Source organism: Penicillium odoratum (genome assembly GCF_028828045.1).
Source record: "Penicillium odoratum strain IBT 22623 chromosome Unknown utg000001l_segment0_segment0, whole genome shotgun sequence".
In the NCBI taxonomy this organism is placed as follows: domain Eukaryota; kingdom Fungi; phylum Ascomycota; class Eurotiomycetes; order Eurotiales; family Aspergillaceae; genus Penicillium; species Penicillium odoratum.
This window is the reverse complement of record NW_026643143.1, coordinates 989,273-1,008,598: the sequence shown is the minus strand read 5'-3', so window position 1 is coordinate 1,008,598 and position 19,326 is coordinate 989,273. Positions and strand designations below refer to the sequence as shown.

The 19,326-nt window shown below is 49.2% G+C and overlaps 7 protein-coding genes across 7 annotated transcripts; 4 read left to right on the top strand and 3 right to left on the bottom strand.

Annotated features, from left to right (window-relative positions):
* Positions 1-91: 91 nt before the first annotated feature.
* On the bottom strand, positions 92-2,516 carry N7520_000358 (bifunctional aminopeptidase/epoxide hydrolase; the record flags this gene model as incomplete). Its single annotated transcript, XM_057134293.1, has 9 exons — positions 92-218; positions 277-764; positions 825-1,053; positions 1,108-1,121; positions 1,180-1,425; positions 1,480-1,597; positions 1,656-1,872; positions 1,933-2,017; positions 2,115-2,516. The coding sequence occupies 9 exons, from the start codon at positions 2,514-2,516 to the stop codon at positions 92-94; spliced, it is 1,926 nt and encodes a 641-aa protein (XP_057000229.1).
* An 865-nt stretch (positions 2,517-3,381) lies between these two features.
* N7520_000357 (uncharacterized protein) lies at positions 3,382-6,938 on the top strand (the record flags this gene model as incomplete). Its single annotated transcript, XM_057134292.1, has 3 exons — positions 3,382-4,182; positions 4,241-6,680; positions 6,751-6,938. 3 exons carry the CDS (start codon positions 3,382-3,384, stop codon positions 6,936-6,938), a joined length of 3,429 nt encoding a protein of 1,142 aa, XP_057000228.1.
* Positions 6,939-8,017: 1,079 nt separating this feature from the next.
* N7520_000356 (uncharacterized protein) lies at positions 8,018-9,379 on the top strand (the record flags this gene model as incomplete). The annotated part of the gene is made up of 1 exon (XM_057134291.1): positions 8,018-9,379. The coding sequence occupies one exon, from the start codon at positions 8,018-8,020 to the stop codon at positions 9,377-9,379; it is 1,362 nt and encodes a 453-aa protein (XP_057000227.1).
* Positions 9,380-9,580: 201 nt separating this feature from the next.
* N7520_000355 (aminopeptidase P family protein) lies at positions 9,581-11,090 on the top strand (the record flags this gene model as incomplete). The annotated part of the gene is made up of 3 exons (XM_057134290.1): positions 9,581-9,744; positions 9,798-10,830; positions 10,890-11,090. The coding sequence occupies 3 exons, from the start codon at positions 9,581-9,583 to the stop codon at positions 11,088-11,090; spliced, it is 1,398 nt and encodes a 465-aa protein (XP_057000226.1).
* A 322-nt stretch (positions 11,091-11,412) lies between these two features.
* Positions 11,413-12,158, bottom strand: N7520_000354 (uncharacterized protein; the record flags this gene model as incomplete). The annotated part of the gene is made up of 2 exons (XM_057134289.1): positions 11,413-11,913; positions 11,976-12,158. The coding sequence occupies 2 exons, from the start codon at positions 12,156-12,158 to the stop codon at positions 11,413-11,415; spliced, it is 684 nt and encodes a 227-aa protein (XP_057000225.1).
* A 618-nt stretch (positions 12,159-12,776) lies between these two features.
* On the top strand, positions 12,777-15,789 carry N7520_000353 (Sterol O-acyltransferase; the record flags this gene model as incomplete). Its single annotated transcript, XM_057134288.1, has 8 exons — positions 12,777-13,322; positions 13,390-13,531; positions 13,593-14,275; positions 14,331-14,715; positions 14,923-14,958; positions 15,008-15,333; positions 15,405-15,528; positions 15,587-15,789. 8 exons carry the CDS (start codon positions 12,777-12,779, stop codon positions 15,787-15,789), a joined length of 2,445 nt encoding a protein of 814 aa, XP_057000224.1.
* A 422-nt stretch (positions 15,790-16,211) lies between these two features.
* sac6 (fimbrin) lies at positions 16,212-18,420 on the bottom strand (the record flags this gene model as incomplete). Its single annotated transcript, XM_057134287.1, has 5 exons — positions 16,212-16,243; positions 16,299-17,281; positions 17,347-18,050; positions 18,122-18,332; positions 18,398-18,420. The coding sequence occupies 5 exons, from the start codon at positions 18,418-18,420 to the stop codon at positions 16,212-16,214; spliced, it is 1,953 nt and encodes a 650-aa protein (XP_057000223.1).
* Between the last annotated feature and the right edge of the window lie 906 nt (positions 18,421-19,326).

The following is a 19,326-nucleotide window of genomic DNA, read 5'->3' as shown; positions in this document are numbered from 1 at the left end:
GTATTCCATTATCTATTCAATCAAAATTTTCCTCCTTACTAGTTAAGAATTCCTTTCATCATCGTCTTCTTATAGACAAGGCTCGGATGATCTAATTTTCCTTCTTGCCAAACAAGTCTTTTTCAACCATACCACGGCAGATGGGGTGGTAGAAGTCCTTGTATTTTTCAAAGGTTGCAAGGGCAACTGGACGGTTAATCTTCTGGAGGTTGCGGTACCTGGGAATCTGTGTTAGCGCAATGACCCAAGCTGCCCTATGGTGGTTGGGAAACTTACAAAGGTCGCACAAACTTCATCCGTCCAATTCGACCAAGCAACTCAGTAGTGGGCTCGATGACACTCTCATCGCCGGCCTTCATACCGACCTGGAAATAGAGATTGGACACCTCAATGTTTGTACTCTTGGACAGCCCGTAGACCTCGCCCATTAACTTGGAGAGTTCTGGCCGGAGAGGTTCCTCCCAGCGAAGGATCTGTTCAAGGAATACAACAATCTGGTTGGCTGTCAGACCCTCAAGATCGCTCACCTGCGGCTTGAACGACGAGCTAGGGAGAGTCTCCCATTTTTTAGCCAGTGCATAGACAACATCCACGAGAGATGTATCAAACTGCGGCTTGGGGGGCAACCCAGGAGAATAGAACCACTTATCCCAGTCCAGTTCATTCAACAGCTGGGATGCCTCGGCATCTGACTGGAAGAAGCCCAGGATACATTCTTTGAACTCGTATGAGTCGAGAGACTTCCGTTGGAAGGTGGTGAAGTACTAGAAAAGATAATGTCAGAACAAATGAGTCTGGGATGTCTCTGAGCAGGAAAGACATACGTAAGGAATGAACCTGTCAAACTTCGGCTTGCCCACGAGGTTCTCGAGGTAGAATAAGAAATTGAAACCCTTCTCGTAGGGGATGCTCGAGAAAGCATCATCGGGGTCCTTGCCCTTCAAATCAGTGATCAACTTGGTGAAGTCATGATCATGACCGAAATGTTCCACGGAATCCGTAAGGGATTTCCAGCCAATAATAGCCGAGAAATGACGGTAGGCCTCGCCGTGGCTATAGAGATAATGTTAATATCACCCCCAGACTATGGCTTACTTGACCACATACATTGCTGCGAGAATCTACTTGCAAGTTTGGTCAGAATTGGTGTGGATCTCTGTCACGGGGGAGTACACATACCCGTCGCTCCAAATACACGGTCCAGCCCTCATTCAGCCAGAAGTGCTCCCACGAGGCGTTGGTCACCAGATTACCACTCCAGCTGTGAGCCAGCTCGTGTGCAATGACATCGATATTTTCACGATCCTTCGAGATAATACTGGGGGTCGCAAAGGTAAAGATCGGGTTCTCCATGCCGCCATAAGGGAAACTGGGAGGCAGAATCAATACGTTGTACTGGCCCCAAACATAGGGGGACACAATTTTCTGTATCAGGTCAATATCCCCAAGTTCATAAGTATAAAGAGGGATTCAAAATACCTCAATGGTTTTGATGAAGTTCTCCGTGTCATTTTCCAGTTCCCATGTGCACTCCTCCAGCTTATCCGGGCTGGTAGCTACCACACTTCTAGGACCAATTGAAGCCTGAGCCACATCTCTGTGGAGATTCAAACTTAGCAATGAGCAACCCCGGTCCCTCGGGAGAGTATTCTTACCCACTGGCGATCGCAAACAAATAACTGGGAATCGGGACCGACTGGTGGAATCGGTAGAGCTTGTGACCCGATTCTGCGGTCTCATCCGACTTAGTAAGGAGACCACTTGTCATAACCGGCAGGGGTGAGCTGATGTTAAAGTCCAAGGTGCTCTTGACATCCGGTGTATCCTGGCAAGGAAAAATCGAGCGGGCGTGGATGGCCTGACATTGCGAAACTGAAGTCCAGTTAAGAGGAAACCCCAAGAATTCCATGAGATCTCTGACCGATCACTTACACATGTATGGGTGTTTCTTGTTGGAGGTTTGGGCCGGAGTCAACCATTGAAGCGCGGTGCATTTCTGGGTGGTTTTCAACGCAATCTAGTTACCTGACAGTTAGTACGAATTGACATTGACAGACTAGCGTATGGACTTGGAATGAGGCTTGTAGTGGCAAGAAGGAGTAAAATTGACCTACATCCACCTCAATGGTTCCATTCAGCTTGACACCTTGCTCCAGACTAATCTTGAGTGGGGTGCCGAAGGGATCCTGCGTGGGGAGAAGCTCCCACTTGGAAGCTTGGCCATCGACCTTGACCGAACCAATATCCAAGTGACTGGTGTCTAGAATGATTTCCTTTGAGATTGCATCGGTAATTGAGGTGAACTTGTGGATGACATTTCCAGCAAGCTTTTTCTGGTCAAACAAGATGTCGAAATTGGCGGTGATGTGAGTGGAGCGCCAATGGTTGTAGTTGCTCAACGTATTCGGATCACGCGGATCGGACGCCATGGTCATTCCGCGCACAGAATAAGATCGAGAGAAGGGAGGGCGAGCGCGTGCGAGTGCAAAGAAACGTTTAAGCGGGGAGGGATTCATTAGGGGGGGGGGGGGGTTAGAAAAGAATTTTGGTTGGTTCCCGGTTCTAAGCGTAAAAAGCGGACAAATGAAAACACGTTAGATAATGATACTATGTTAATATGTGACAACTCATTAAGATCAATCGAATTTGAATGATCAAAAGGATATGTACCATGATTAAAGTTATGTGAGAATTGATATAAAGTTTCTCCCTTTAATGATGTATAGACTTTATTTGATATCGAGATACGTGTACCTGGGATAAGAATGGATTGGGGGAGGAAATCATAGTATATTGATCTATACTACTCTAGACTATACACTACATCTTTATTATCTCAAGTATATGTATAATGATATCTCTATACTATGTATCTAAAACCATACTATGTCTATACTATTCTCAAACCCCACATGATGTACATCCCCTTTCCCACCGCCCGCCAAACACGGACCACCCCTGAAGATTAATCCCGCCCCTGACTTGTTACTTACTCTAACAGGGAGATTGATGATAATGTACATACTATCTCTTCAATCTCCCCATTAGATCCTCCCAATCTCGTTCCTTCAAAGCAATGCGTTGATTCGGCATACAGAATACATCTCAGAAACACACAAACAATCCCCCCTCCTCCCTCTCCCCGACATTTCCTTATTATTTTCCTATCTTTTTGGCTACTTTTTCGTGAATTTCGAAGCATGCGTCCGGTAGTCAAATCCCTCTGACGGTTGGATTGTCTGGTTTCGTGCAAAAGTACGCCCGTTGACGAAATCTCGCCTCGATAATTGCTCTAGAATTGTCCCCCTTCTCTAAATGCCCAGTCTCGACCTCTGAATCACATAGTGCCTCATCCAATTGCGCCTCTCCTCCGTTGGAAAAATGCTACACCGCTCGGCCCTGGAAGATGAACCAAGATCGTTCCACCCTAGACGTCCCTCGGGGTCTCTTATCGATCCCCCATCGGCCGCTCCCCCCAATCGCCCGGCCTCTCGCTCCTCCCGTCCGGGATCTCGCAATCGAATGGGGAAGGCCTCGAGGGCCGTTACCCCGACAGGGCTTGGTGTGCTGACGGAGAATGCTCCAGGTCTGGTCGCAGATGGTTCGTGGGGCAGTAGCCCCATTAAAGAAGGCTTGGGGAGTGTGAACCGCTGGTCGCAGTCCACCGCATCGAGCAAGGGTTTACCGGATTATGCGGGGCATCGTCGAGGGAGCTCTAAGATGTCGATTTCGGGAAATAGTCCACAGCGAGGACCAGTGTTGGGGGAGCTGCCTGAGTTGAGCCTGCCGGACCTGACAGCCTCAGATATGTTTTCTCCCGACTCGAACTCTCACCTGGATCTTTCGATTACGGCCTCAAGTCACTTGCTGCGCAGCTCTTCGCCAAACGATCAATATGATCTCAGAGGCGGGCCGTCCTATCCTCAGGGCCACGTGGCTCGGCCCAGTGAGGGCGCCATCTCGTTGGACGGGGAAGGGGAGGCGGATGGCCGACAGCATGGTCAGACTCAAAAGGCAATGCTGTCCAAAGCGCTTCAGAAGGCGAATACGGCTGTGCTTTTGGACAATGCAGCCAACTTTGAGGGCGCAATGGAGGCCTATACAGATGCATGTCAACTGCTACAACTAGTGATGCTCCGTAGCAATGGCGGAGATGAAGAAAAACTTAAACTCCAAGAAATTGTATGTTTGCCTCCCCGATGATCGTGGAACAAAACCGGATCGAGGCTAACTGTTCCAGCGTGACACCTATATGATCCGAATCACAGAACTCCAGCGCATGGACTTACCTCTACCAGACAGCGATAGAAAGGCACTTCCAGATCGCCCTTTAAGCCAGGAATCATACAGCGAATTCTTCCAATCTTCAGTAATGGACGAGTCTCACATTGAGAGCCAATATAGCTCTAATCACTCCAGCCTTGGCCTTGACGCTTCAATAGATGAGGCCAAATCATTCCCTTCCGAGTCGCCCCCTCCTCGCCGCCAATCCTTGAGGCCAGCTGTGTTTGATGACCAACTACGGTCTGTAGCCATGCCGAAAAATCCACATTCCGGTCGATCTACTCCTGTGGGGTTAGGTGGCAGCACTGCTTATCAACAGCAATATCTGGAACTCCCCTTGCAGGAGACTGAATCAACTTCATGGCTGGACACAATTGATGAGTCTGGCGCATCCTCGCCGTCATCTGCGAACTCGAAGGCGTCCTCGGTCTACCTGCGGCGTCGAACGAGTCGACGCATAAGCACTGATACCGAAGCTGAGTTTGATGCCGCCCTCGATGCCGCCGTGGAGGCTGCCTACGATGAGGCTTTGGCGCCGGTCATGGAATACCGAGAGGAAGAAAATGATGACATCGTGTCAAATGCGCGCAGGAATATCGAGCTGGCTAAGCAACGGGTCCGCGAAGCAGAACGGGAGGCGGAGGTCGCAATGAACCGTGGCCGGGAAATACGTCGTTTTCAGGAACAAAACATACTCGAGAATCCGGTGGAACGACATTCGGACTACCTCGATGAGGAGGCGGAGGAGGAAGAGAGACTTTTAGAAGAGATGACCAAGGGCTACGTTATGGATGATTTTGAGTTTGGTATACAATCAAAGTCGGCGCTCCCTCGAGAATCTGACTCTAGCAACATGTCTGGAAGGACCTGGGAGAGCTCAGCCGCATCAAACATTACGGGCACCGGGACTACCTTATCCACCCTCACCGAGGACGACAACATCCTGCCCCCCGATCAGAGACCAGAGCAATCTCCTCTTCCGTCTTCTCCCCCGTCTGCCGCCTTGCCTCCAATCCCCTCTGAATTCCCTAGTTTACCGCAGCGGATATCTCTATCCCAGCCTCCTCCCCCCGCAATGGGACCACCTCCTGTTCCAGGAGTCCGGGCGCGGCGACTGTCAGGGCAAAACTCAGGTGAACTGAAGATCGAAACCAATACGCGCTCTCGTACCGACTCCAACACCTCGGATATCGAATCATTCGCAATTCCCCTGAAAAGTCGCGCACCGCCGCCTCTTCCCAAAGATGAACACGCTTCGGACCTCTTCAAAGCCCCCGTGTCAAGTTTTCGAGCCAACCTTTACCCCTCGAAGCGTAATCCTTCAATTGGGTCCATCACGGACCATGCCAATCTCGCAAAGGCCAGAACTCATGAAGATGATGAGGCTGCTGGGATTCCCCCTTTACCTGCCTCAGCCCGGCCCATAGGTAAGGTGCCTTCTGCCCCAGATGGCCTGGACAGGCTCGGTTCAAAGGCATTTCGATCTCGCAATGTATCTGTTCCCAATCCTGAAACGGCACCTGGGTCTCCCACAACTCCGTGGAGTGGTTCATTCCCAACACTTGACACTCAGAAGGCCATCATGAGTGGTAGCGTTCCTGTGATGCCAACACCCACTGTGACGCATTTTACACAAAACGGATTGCCCACCGGTGGCCTTAACCTCTTTGACTGCAACATTCATTCTCCCACTGCCTTGGGCCGTCCGAACTCCCTTGTAGCCAATGCGCCTCTTCCCCTCGAACCGTGTCCAGAATCCTTTCTGCTCCGCCCCTTCTGGCTTATGCGATGCCTGTATCAGACACTCGCCCACCCCCATGGCGGCTATTTGTCTGCAAAACTATTCATTCCTCGCGATGCCTGGCGTGTGAAGAATGTCAAGATCAAGGCCGTGGAAGATAAGGTGTCCAACTGTGATCTTCTGACGGCGGCGCTGCTGAAATTAGCCCAGGTGGACACGTACGATGCCGATGCCGTCTTGGAAGAAATGCAAGCGTTTGAGAGTGTCCTTGATCAGGTCCAGGTTACACTATCAAAGAAACTGGGTCACGATGTCGGGGTCCAGACTTCAATGCCGCTTTTCAGGCCAAATGCGACATCAGAGGATTCTACTCATCCCGACCCTCCTCCTGCCAGGACCTCAGGTACCTCGAACAAGTCGTACCTCCCAACTTGGAAACGACTTCGGGCAAAGACGTCCGGAATCGGCACAACTGCCTCCGCTCCCTCGAGCGTACGCGAAAGCAACAAAGATAATTTGACACTCAACTCTCTTCCCATGACGTCGGCACCAACCACTCATACAAAGCGCAACGTCACCCAGTTAGAGTTCTCGGGCCCAAATGCCCACTATATGGGAGCTTTAGCTCGTCTTTTCGATGCTGCCCAAGTAATAGGTGCGTGCAGATTCAGAACTCACTTTCACCCCCTCCCCGTTTTACCATTTTCATGCTGACGAAAATATAGATCAAATCGCCCAGCAAGTTGAGGATCCAGGACTCAAACTCTCATCGCCAACCCACGTTGGTCTAGAGCTCAGCACACGCCACGCAGCGGAGTTTTTTGGCTTCTATGTGTGCCGCTTTGCACTGGCTGATGTGGGCATGATGCTTGATAAGTTTATCAAGCGAGGCAGTGAATGGGTATTGATCTAAGAGCTTGTTTATTTGACACATTCCACCTTCTCTTCCCCCAGGGGCCTGTCATAGGCCATCCTGATTATTATCTACCAATATTCCTTTTGACGTTTATATTAACCCTCCGCCATGTCTTTTAAGATACCATGATTTGCCTCGTTAAGATATGATTTGAAGAACATAATTGCCATGAGATGGGACTTGTACCTATTTTCCTTTTTTTTTCCTTTTTACATTTTTGTCTCGCTTCCTATAAAGCATATCTCTTATTCTGATTGCTGCTAACTCGCGCCCTTCAATACACCTTCTCCGGTCTATGCGAGGAGTTTAGGTTTGGGTGAGAGCTACGATACCAAGTGATTTATTTTCTGTGATAGTGGCATTGGATGGAAAACATACATCATGAGGCAAATAAAGCCGACTTGCTTTCGAACTCAGCGTCGTATGATCGTATGAATCCCAAATTTTGCAAAGAAGGAAAGAAAAGAAAACATTGGAATGGATCTAAGCTCCATGCACTGCGAACACAAATCGGTAGTTCTTCGCTTCTCATATACCAACCCCGGGTGATCAGGCCAGATTTGCCGTCGTCTTTCAGCATCACAAATGATCTCTGCGGATAATGTCAGGCTTGGTGCCAGATGTGCGTATCTATCAATCTCGGCAATCCCCCTAGAGATGATAGTGTCGACGTGAGGCGAAGTTGGAAGCAGAGTTGACAGAGTGAACGACATGGTAGCACTTATGATCAGCGGAGTCTGTGATACCATTGACAAGGCGCCTTACCAACCCATGGCTCCGAAATCAGTGGCACCCTACAATATTAACCTTCCAAATGTTCGCTTTTCGCTACCATTTTTTAAAATATGTGGATATGTTCGATATACGTATATAGTCTACCGTAGCTAAAGTATATTCCTTATCGGAAGTCATTCAGGGGGTACGTGGAGCAATTCTCCAAGTGTGTAAGAAAACAATTTCTTATCTTATCTTATCCGCACGTGGACGCGTACTGGAAAACAAACGCGATTTTCCTCTAGATATTCTTCCCCAGATTATACCTTACTGCTTCGCTCTTCGCTCTTCCATTTATTGAAATGCCGCGCCCTGCTCCCAAGCGAAATCGATCATCCAAGGCTAAGCCTGCTGTTGCGCCTGAAAAAGTAGAAGATTCTCACCAGTCCCCAGAGCGCGAGCCCACGTTGGATCCTCGACATACCCTTCGCAGTCAAACCCCTCTAGGTACCAGCTATGACCAAGCCATTGAATCTTCACCAACCGGCGATCGGCTGGGTACCGAAAGTCGCCCTGGTACCGGCAGTCGGCCCCCGACCAGATCTCGAGGCTACTCCTCGACGCTATCATTTGCAGGCCGAAAGGGTGACATGAGTTCGCGTATCCCTGGTACTCCCGGGTTTGAAAGCTCGGTCTTGAGTAATTTCCGTCGACGACCCCGGCAACAGAGCATTTTGCAGATGATGCAAGCTGAAGATGGTTCGTCCGATCTCGATGATGAAGACTTTCTGGGAGGATTGAGCCCTCAGGATGAGTCTACACCGTTGAATCTGACGCGGGGCAAATCACTCGGTGACCAATCTCCATCGCCTTCGGAGTCACTACCCTCATCAGGCGGATCGCGCAAGCGCAAGCGTGAGGATATACAAGTGCTCCAATCGTCCATAGAAGAGGCCCCGGAGGTTGTCCAGGATTCTCCCAGCGTTACACCAGTTCCTCGTGAACGACCAACTCGTGCATCAGAAGAGACACCGCAACCTATACCGTTCCCAGAAGTTTTCAGTCAGACCATGGCATTACCCGCCAGTAGCAGTCCACCTCCACCGGAGAGCACTCAATGTTCCGTCGCAACAGCCCGCTCGCCAGCCGTCCCCCACCAGAGCTCTAAAAGCATAAAGCTTAGAGACTCGGCTCAGCTTGCCACGGCAACTTTAAGAGATAGGCTGCTGCCCCGTCGACGACAGCCTCGCCGCAAGCCTCGAGCTGTGGGCGACTCGGAACTCCCCAGTGACGGCGAGAGCGACGATGGGATGCACGCCGTAGCTTCGGGTGATGAGGATGAGTTGAGCTATCTGCCATCTAAGATAATTACAAGCGCCCCTTCGACTGAAACCCGGCCCCTTACCACCAATCTAGGTCAATCCAATCAAAAACCAAAAAAAACCAAGGCCAAACCGACTCCTGCACCTAAGCCATCCGAGCCACAGGAGCCAATCAGAGATATGGATAAGGAGAATGAACTGCTCCTCTCTTCGCCATCATCATCACCCTTGTCCTCTCCACCCGATTCAGACGCAAGCGATTCCGAAACCGAGACGGTGTCTGGCCATTATCTGAGTGCTGAGTTGCGAGCCGCCGCGAAGAAGTTTGCCGAGGTTGATCAGTGGGAAATGGAATTTGAAGAGATATCTGCGTCTGAAACTCAAGGTAGTCCAGGTCGATGATATCTGTGGGCTTTGATAGTACTATCCTATAATGTGTAATGAAGCCAGATCCATATTCAAGAACCGGATGTAGCCGCGCATGCAAAGATAAAGATTAGCTGGAGCCCCGCAATCAATGCAACAACAATATTTTGCCCCGCGCAAGCCTTTTCCCCTTGTTATTCTCTCTTGTCACTCTTCAGCCCCTTCAACTTGCACTTCATGGCTTCAGTTGACAAAATTCTTGCCACAAAATACCCGGCCAAAGCTCACGCTCGTCGTGTGGCCGAGCTCCTCCAGGCTCGACATGGCGAGGCCGGGGTTCTCTACCTGGAGGCGCAAAAAACTCGGTTCATCGAGGACAATGACGAGACCATGCCATTCAGGTACGCTCATCGCTCTCTGGTCGCGCTGTCAAACCCTCTCATCGAATATATAGGCAACGTCGCCCGTTCTTCTACTTGACGGGGTGTCTTCTACCCGATGCGTCCGTGGCCTACGACGTCAAAGCAGACCAGTTGACCTTGTTCATTCCTCCTATTGATGCGGACTCGGTTATCTGGTCCGGCTTGCCTATGTCACCGGAGGAGGCTGCAAAGCTTTACGATGTTGATCGTGTTCTCTATACCACTGATGTCAATGCTACTCTGGCCGCCATTGCGTCCAACCAGGGCGGTAAAGCGCCTATCTTCGCCATTTCGGAACAGGTGTCGGAGGATGTCAAGCTTCAGGGATTCTCTGCAGCAAATCTCTCTATCTTGAAGGATGTCATTGGGGACGCCCGGGTGGTGAAGGATGCATACGAGGTGGCCCTGCTGAGAAGGGCCAACGAGATTTCCGCCAAGGGCCATATTGCTGTCATCAAGGCGTCCCAGGCTGCGACCAACGAGCGCGAGCTGGAGGGCGTCTTCATCAGCACCTGTATTGCCAATGGATGTCGGGAACAGTCCTACCACCCCATCTTTGCCGGCGGCGAAGGTGGCGCGACTCTACACTATGTCAGCAATGATAAGTCCCTCATCGATCCAGTAACCCAGCAGCGGAAAAATAACATTCTTGTTGATGCGGGTGGTGAATACCAGACTTACTGTGCTGATATCACCCGCGTGATTCCCTTGAACGGCAAGTTCACCCCAGAGACCCGGCAGATCTATGAGATTGTCCTTCAAATGCAGGATGAGTGCATTGCTGTGTTGAAGGACGGGGTCAAATGGGATGATGTGCACGCGTTGGCGCATCGCATCGCAATCAAGGGCTTGCTGAAGCTTGGAATTCTGCGCGGCTCCGAAGATGAGCTGTTTGAGAAGCGGATCAGCGTGGCCTTCTTCCCGCACGGCTTAGGCCATTACCTGGGAATGGATACCCATGACACAGGTGGCAATCCCAACTACGAAGACGAGGACAAGATGTTCCGGTATTTGCGTGTGCGTGGCAACCTGCCAGCAGGGTCTGTCATCACCGTTGAGCCTGGTGTAAGATAATCATTGTGCGTGTGATTCCAGGAAATTGATCGCTGACCCCATCCTCCTAGATCTATTTCTGTCGATTCATCATCAATCCGATCTTGGAATCCTCCGAACTGGGTAAATATATTGATGCGAGTGTTTTGGAACGATACTGGGCCGTGGGAGGTGTGCGCATCGAGGATAATGTCCACATCACCAAGGACGGCTCCGATAATCTGACATCCGCACCAAAGGCTCTTGTCGATGTGGAGAGCCTGGCCCAATAAGCTTCAGCTCCAAGTAATGAACCAGGGCAATGATAACATTCATAAATATCAATCGTGTGTATCAACTTCTCGCTTTGGATTGAAGACTATGTTTGATTTCCTAAATACAGGATCCAGGAACTCCGGGAACTAAGATTAGGTAGTTTATAGAGTAGGAACATACAAACTTGCTTGATGAAGGTGAAGATGAAATGATAGGCCTGGCTAGATGTAGGGCCTACTGAATAATCATTTCAATGGCCAAAGCAAGGATGCAAAAAAGGCAGAGGGTATTGACTCGTTCCAATACTGTCAATGGGTAACTGTGACATTCTTGACCCATTTACTTGTCACCTCGAGGACGCTTCCTAGCACTACCACGAATGCTCGACTCGAGCTCGGTGTTTTTTTCATTGCGATCCATCACGATGGTCAGCACATCAAAGGCGAACTCCGGCACCTCGATACAGAACTTTTTAAACTGGTCCTCCAGATCATGACGCAGGATATGGCCACGGGAGGCCCAGTACGAAGCGACGGGTCTTCGGATTGTACTATCGTCGGGTTTGGTCTGCGTGTAGACATAGCGGGCATAGGCCAACTCGCCGCCTGGAGTTCCATTCACTTTGTGTATTTTTTTATGAGCGAGACTCTTCAGATGAGGCAAGCCCAGCTTCTCGGCCAGTGTGTAGATACGCGCATGATGGAGCAATTGCTCCCCTCCATCATCTGACCCATTTGTGAGGCCGGTCTCGTTTTGGGAGATGGTGTAGTCGCGAGTGTATTGAAATTCTAAGAAACAACCAAACGCCTCGACATTCTCGGTGGGAAGCACGATGCGTCGCTAGAAAGCATAATATATCATGAGTGGGACGATTTGCTACTTAGCTTTGGATCAACACTTACAGGGCCCGTGCTTTCAAAGTGATTGACAAGCTCATTGAGAAAAGGTGATTCGAGGAGGAGGGACTGGTGAGCCTTGAAGACAGTCTCATCATCTCCTTGGCCGACGACAATTTCAACGAATGGGGAGACCAGGAAGCTATTCAAGGTATGCTGGGGCAGCTGAGGTGAGTGAGACTGCTCCATAGCAAGGACCGTGACTGTGATGAAGCTCAATCCGCGGAAAGGAAATGAAAATGGAAAGGGGGAAATAGAGATGCATTTACTCGAAAAACTTTAGAGGAGTATTGGATTTCGTAAGGATGGCATTAGGCAAAGGGATATATCTTCATGAGCTGCTTTCTGGATACCCATGTCCAAATCGGTCGAATTGCCATTCAATGGAGTCACTTTAGAATTGACCAGCAATTCAGTCTGAGTATCAGGCTGTTCCAAGCTTGGAACTTGAACTTGTGGTGGATCCATGGTGTATGAGCTGGTGGTGATAGGAGAGGTGAATTCCATTTCAAGGGACGGAGAAAGGAAACAAATCATTTGCCAGAACTTACAAGTTACAAATTACTGGAAACTTACTATATTTCTTTTTTCCTCTTCTCTTTCACTTCTAACCTAAAATAACTTTACACATTTTCACCGGGAATATCAAAACGTCATATATTCAAATATACGGTTCGCCACAAGATCCGAACCACCCGAATCAAGAGGACCAAACATAGAGAGAGAGAGAGAGAGAGAGAGAGAGAGAAGATAGAGGATATTAGAGAGAAAGAATTTTTTTATCTACCTTCTATGTGACCCTTCACCATGATCCTCTCGGATCAGGAAGATCTACAAGAACAGTTGTCCACATCCAGCGACTTGGAGCTTGATGAACCTACTGAGCAAAGAGTTTCAGTGAAGCTTCAAGAGACTGATCAAGCAGGTCAATACTTGTTGACAGCAGAGGATACCAGATTACTCCAGGAGGTACTCCATCAAAAGTTACATGTCGAGAGTACCGGGCTAGAAAGACGTCGCTTTCGATTTCAAGACTTGGAGTTCACTCGTCAGCTTAGCACCTTCGACCGACAGAATTCAACCTTACATTCCTCAAGGTTCCACGGATTCTTCACCCTATTTTGGCTTGGGGTGGCTTTGCTGCTGGTCAAGATTGCCGCCAACAATTGGCGGATCTACGGCACCCTCTGGGGCAAGAACGAGATTATCAACCTGATGTTCCGCAGAGATGTCCTAGTTTTAGGTATATCGGACTTTATTCTATGTTGGTCGACCATCCTTTGCCTCAGTCTTCAACGGGCCATTCTGCAGGGATATCTACGGTGGAGTGGCCTAGGGTGGCTCATTCAAAATGTAAGCTATCAGCACCTTCAAAGGGGACGTCAAACTAGCAGTCCGACTGGCTGATGAAGAATTTCAGGTCTGGCAGACAGCATACCTGGCCATCGCCGTCTGGTGGACTTATCATCGTGATTGGCCATGGACACATACCGTTTTCATGGTTTTACATTGTCTGACAATGTTGATGAAGCAGCATAGTTATTCCTCTTTCAATGGATACTGTGGGTTACCCTGTCCACTTCCCTTCTTGGATCGTCAAGACCCTGACTCGATCCTCGTCAGTATCGGAGCTATACCGAAAGCGGGAATTATTGACAATCCGCCTACGTCGGCTGGACAAGCACAGCGATGATCAAACTTCTTCTGCTGCATCCACCTCCGCGGTAGGCACGGGCAGCGAGTTCAACATGGCTGGCCCTGAAAAAGCCAAACATCGGCACCCTGTTGACCATCACAGCTCCGTTGACCACCAAAGCTTTCGAAGATCTAGTGCTACAGATCATCTCCTGGCGCTATCGGGTCGGATCGAGAGCGGAACCCCATTGGCAAAGGACCAAATGGCATCTTTGAAGGCGTTGATTGAGCAGGAAATTGAGCTTTTGTCTGACGGTCTCCGGGGTCAGTTCTCTTCGATGAATCAATATCCCCGGAACTTAACCATTGGAAATTTCTGCGACTTCATCACCCTACCTACCCTGATCTATGAGCTTGAATATCCACGAACAGAGCGAATTGACTGGGTTTACGTGGCCGAGAAGACAGCCGCCACGTTTGGTATCATTGTAGTCATGATTGCGATCTCACAGAATTGGATATATCCGGTCGTCATGTCCACCTTACAAATGAAGGAGGAAGGATTCACGATGCAGCAGAGGCTTCGGGAGTTCCCATGGGTCCTAAGCGATTTGTTATTTCCTTTCATGATGGAGTACCTACTGGCATTCTATGTGATCTGGGAATGTGTGGTGAGGATTATAATATGATAGGCATGCTCGAGATTGCCAGCTGACTACCACACAGCTTAATGCGTTAGCTGAGATCACTCGATTTGCTGATCGTGGGTTCTATGCTGACTGGTGGAATTCGGTCTCATGGGATCAGTTTGCTCGCGATTGGAATCGTCCAGTACACAACTTTCTTTTGCGCCACGTTTATCACAGCTCGATCAGCACGTTTCACCTCTCGAGGGTGTCTGCCAGCTTGATGACATTTCTACTGTCAGCATGTGTACATGAATTGATTATGCTGTGTATTTTCCGACGCCTCCGAGGATATTTGTTGATTCTGCAAATGTCGCAACTTCCACTTGTCTCCTTGAGTCGAACACGCGTGATGCGAGGTCAAAGACTTGTGGGCAACATCTTCTTCTGGCTGGGGATTTTTACTGGGCCAAGTCTGTTGTGCAGTCTGTACCTGATCATCTAGGTAGGGGACGGGGAAACCCACCCCCGCTTTGGATTATCATTCTCCTATTTTTCCCGCATGATTATCTTCGTAACTTCATTGGAACCATAACCATCCTGTTGTCATTGCTCTCCTTGTTCCCATACTTCTTTCATCATGGCATCCAACCCCCTTGCTACTTGCTGTACCGTTGGTTTCAACCATGAAGGCCAGGCCAAGGGCGAATTCCAACAGATTGGCGGCGGTGTGTACAGGCGCATTAATCCCAACCAAGTGACTAACCCATTATCTAGTTGAGACTTACCTTTCCTACCCGAAAGACAAATCCACCAAGCGGGCTATTCTTCTATGCACTGACGTTATTGGTCACCGCTTCATTAACGCTCAGTTGATTGCGGACCAGCTGGCAGCCAATGGCTATTTTGTCGCCATGCCAGACCTGTTTCATGGTGATCCTGTACCGTTGAATCGCCCTGATGGATTCGAGCTTCAGGCCTGGCTAAAGGGCCCGCCTGGTCATCTCCCAAATCGCGTTGAGCCTGTAGTTCAGGCTGTGTTGAAGGAGATGAAGTCTAGTATGGGTTGTGAGCGCATCGGTGGGGTTGGATACTGTTTCGGAGTAAGGATGTCTGTCCAAAGAAAAGCAGTTCTTTTTTTGGGAATGCTAACCTGCTATGATTATTTTCTTAGGCCAAATACGTCATCCGTCTGCTCCAACCTGGTCTGCTCGATGTCAGCTATGTAGCGCATCCTAGCTTCGTCGATAGTGAAGAATTAGCTACCATCAAAGGTCCTTTATCTATTGCAGCAGCTGGTGAGCGATTTCCTCCCTATCTCCATTCTATTCAACTAGTACTCACCCATTTTAACAGAGACCGATGCAATATTCCCCGCAGCAAAACGTCGCGAATCCGAGGACATTTTGCTGAAGACGGGCCAGCCATATCAAGTCAACTTGTTTAGTGGCGTGGAACATGGATTTGCGGTCCGGGGAGACCTCTTTAACCCTATCATCAAATTTGCCCGGGAATCAGCCTTCCTACAGTCTGTGGCGTGGTTCAACCAGTACCTGTAAACTTCCAGCGGTAATTAGGCTACTAATAGTAGTACCTATGAACGCGAATTTAGATAAAATTATTTCTTTCGTATATACGTAAGAAATAAGTATGAAAAATATAAGTTGTAAATATATATAAGCGAGAATACGGTGTACTTAATATGATAGACTTAGACTGACAACATTACAGGCCTCGGGACTTGTTTCATGACTCCCCTGTGGGTCATTGATTTTAGTGTCCAAACCTCTCTCATTTAGACTGCACGACAATCAGGATTGACGCAGATGTAGTACATGTATTGAAATTTATAGAACAGACGAGGGAAAAAACATAGTATTCGCATGCCATGAAGGGAGCGTATTTTCAATAGTTACTGGTGCAAAGTCGGTGATAATCTTGAGGAATGAATATGCAATACTACCATAGAGGGTTATGCCCTTTACATCTTCTCGTGCGTGGCCATGAGAGAACCTAAGAGGAGCGGTTAGAAACGAGACAAGTTTGTAAACAAGAATGTTGAACATACCGATGAAGGTGGTGACCAGGCGAGAGCGAACTTGACAAATATCCTCCGGCACTAGCCAAATAGTGGCTCCCATCTTTCTGGCAATACTGATGCTCAATTTCGCGTTGGCATATGCCTCTTCGTCAGAACGACCAGCGGTGACCAGGTCATAGTCTACATAGCTGCTCTTCATGCCGTTCAGCACATCCAGAAGGAACAATCCGCTTCCGATAGACTTGTCCTTGAAACTGCGGATCGAGGAAGACTGGCCGCCGCTCTTGGACATGTCATTCGCCCATCGAATCATCTCCGAGTCAGTAATCTCACGCTTGCCAAGCCGTTGAGCCAGGGCAGACAAGGTGTTAGTGATATCCCGACGCATTAACTGCCATACCAAACCGAGTGTGAGGGTTCGCTGACCATCTGTAATATCAGCACCCTGCACACCCACCAACGAGAAGCCGTTTGATTTTCCAAGCTCAATGGAATAGTTCGTGTTCTCTACAGCCTTGAAACGCATCAACTCGCCACCCGACGCCGGGGGTTTGTTGACGTGTCGCCAATTGACACTTCCGGGAATAACCTTGTCGTATGCTTGCAGGAGGATGGTACCATCGCGTAGGTCATCAAAGAGCGAGTTCACCGATGGCTGGACATCCAATGAGTTCAGCCAGAGCGTGAAAACTCGGGCCTCCCGTTCTCCTTCGGCGTCAAAGTCTTCCACCTCAAGCTTCTCTTCTTCCGTGATGGGATCCAGTCCAGGGTGTGTGTTGAACAAATTGGCGACAAATGCAAGGTTCAGCTTCGGGTTTCCAGCCACAAGGGAGGTCGGAGTCAGGAACTTTCGGCAGTCAAGCTTCTCGGCGTTGGAAAGGACTTGCTCAGCTCGTTGAAGCAAGTCTCCAGTCTGAAGAGGGTTGCGAGAGCAGACGTCCGGGGCCAGTTGGTTCAAGAGAATCGTGTAATTCTCACCATCTTTGACATCGGTGGAGAAATTGGAAACTCTATATTGTAAAACATTAGTTTTGCTTAGATCATGAAGAAGACGGCTACAAGATGATCAATTCACCTTCGGTCCCATTTCGCGTTTTTGAGATGGTAGTTGAACCAACGAAGTAGGATCTGCTCTGGAGGCAAGCGCAGAAACTGCTCCAGAGTCTCATCCTCGTCCAGGAGTCGGTAAAGCTCGGGGTGGAGCTTGATGTCAATCTTGCCCAGCAAGCCACGACGAATGACCTGCCAGATCAGACCCAAAATCAAGTGCTCGCGAACCTCGATGATGTCTCCACTACCGATGTTCACGACCGAGCATCCGATACCTTTGGCAGAGTTGATGACAATATTGTTGTTCTCGGTCATGTGGAAGGCATTCAATTCCTTGATCCTCTTCCCTGGCTTGTTCAAAACACGCTCATCAATAGTGTCCGGCACACTATCGTTGATCAACTTAGCCAGCACCAGACCATCCTTGCACTTATCGAACATCTCAAAGGTGTCGGTGGGGAAGGGCAGAAGGTGGCCAACATCTTGGTCGCCAGCCAGGATTGCATTGATGTGCCGCGTGAACTCCGTCCGCTCGTCCTCGTTGATTGTATGTGTGACATTGGCGGATGAACCTTGAACATGAATTTTACCACCGACACTTCCCTTGGAAACATGACGGGATCCGCCAGCGCCCGCGCCGGCTCCAGCCCCAGCTCCTTGAATCACAGCCGCAGGGCTGGATCCGCCTTGAGCGCCGGGGGCCGGCCCCGAACGGAGTCTCGCTACTAACTGAGCCAGAGTTAGCTCCAACCATTTGATTGCAAGGCAATGCGATGAGGAGAGACGGAATGGCCACATACGTCGATGTAGTCTTCGAGCTCCACGCGTCGGGAACTATCGAGCTCTACACCCTTTAAGGTCTGGCGCACCACATCATACGGCTGTCGCTCTGACTGCTGGGTGGCCTTGATCACTGAAGCTTCATCCAAATAACCGCGATCGTCGATATCCAGCTTGTGGAATGCGTCCTGGAGAGAGAAAATCTCCCCCTGGTCCAGCTGCGGAAATCGCCTGACAAAAATGAGTCATGTCAGCAAGTTATCTATTACACCTATCGTTTTGCGGGTGATACAGACTTCTGGAGCTTGAGGACGTTCATCTTAACAAGACCAACGTTGGCGCGGGGGCGGGTCAGGACAGCTATATGAGCTTTAGATCTTGGAGAAAAAAGGGTAACAGGGACCAGACGTTGGTCACCACAGGGGAATTGGACCTCTTCCACGCAATCAAATAATAATCGATCCTGTAAAGGTCGAGAGGAAAGGAGGGGAAGAAGACGGAAGAGACGGGGGGGAAGAGAGAGAGACAGACAGAGTGGGGTCGGATGAGCCACCTTCGCATGGCGTATGTCGAACCAGTATTGATACCGTATTGTTAACATACTGTACTAAAAAGCTACGCAGATATCTCAAGGTAATACCTGTATATTTTAAGTATCGTTTAAGTAACTTATTCAGCCTCCTTACAACTTTTAATGTCTCTGCCTGCGCCTATTCCTTATGACGTCGAAGCGGGAAAGTTAGGTAACAAAGTAATGTAATTCTGAGACCCTGATGGGCTTATGCCTATTCTCTACTGTACTAAAGTAGGAATGGTCTAAGTTTTCCGTTCTGTGATATTCCACGCACTGATCTCCTTGGATTCAACTTACCTAGAGCTATGCTGAACCTCGGAATTGATCAATTTATATTTGCACCGATTTATAATCCATATGTGAGCCCCACGGTTTGAAACATCTTCTGCTTAGTTAACTAAATTATTGGACGATCGGAGAGAAGATTACATCATGCAATGCAGAAATCTAGACATGACACCCCAAAACAACATCCCCTTATACCAATCTATGTTTATAACCGTCCCATTGCTTCCCCTCTTCTGAACTGGTCTTCATAAGAACCACAATTGGATTCATCACCGGATTCTTTTAAATCTCGATACAATATACGCTTCGGCTCAATAACTCGCGTTGGTCCGTTTCAAGGCCTTGTACCGGGCGCGGCCGGTC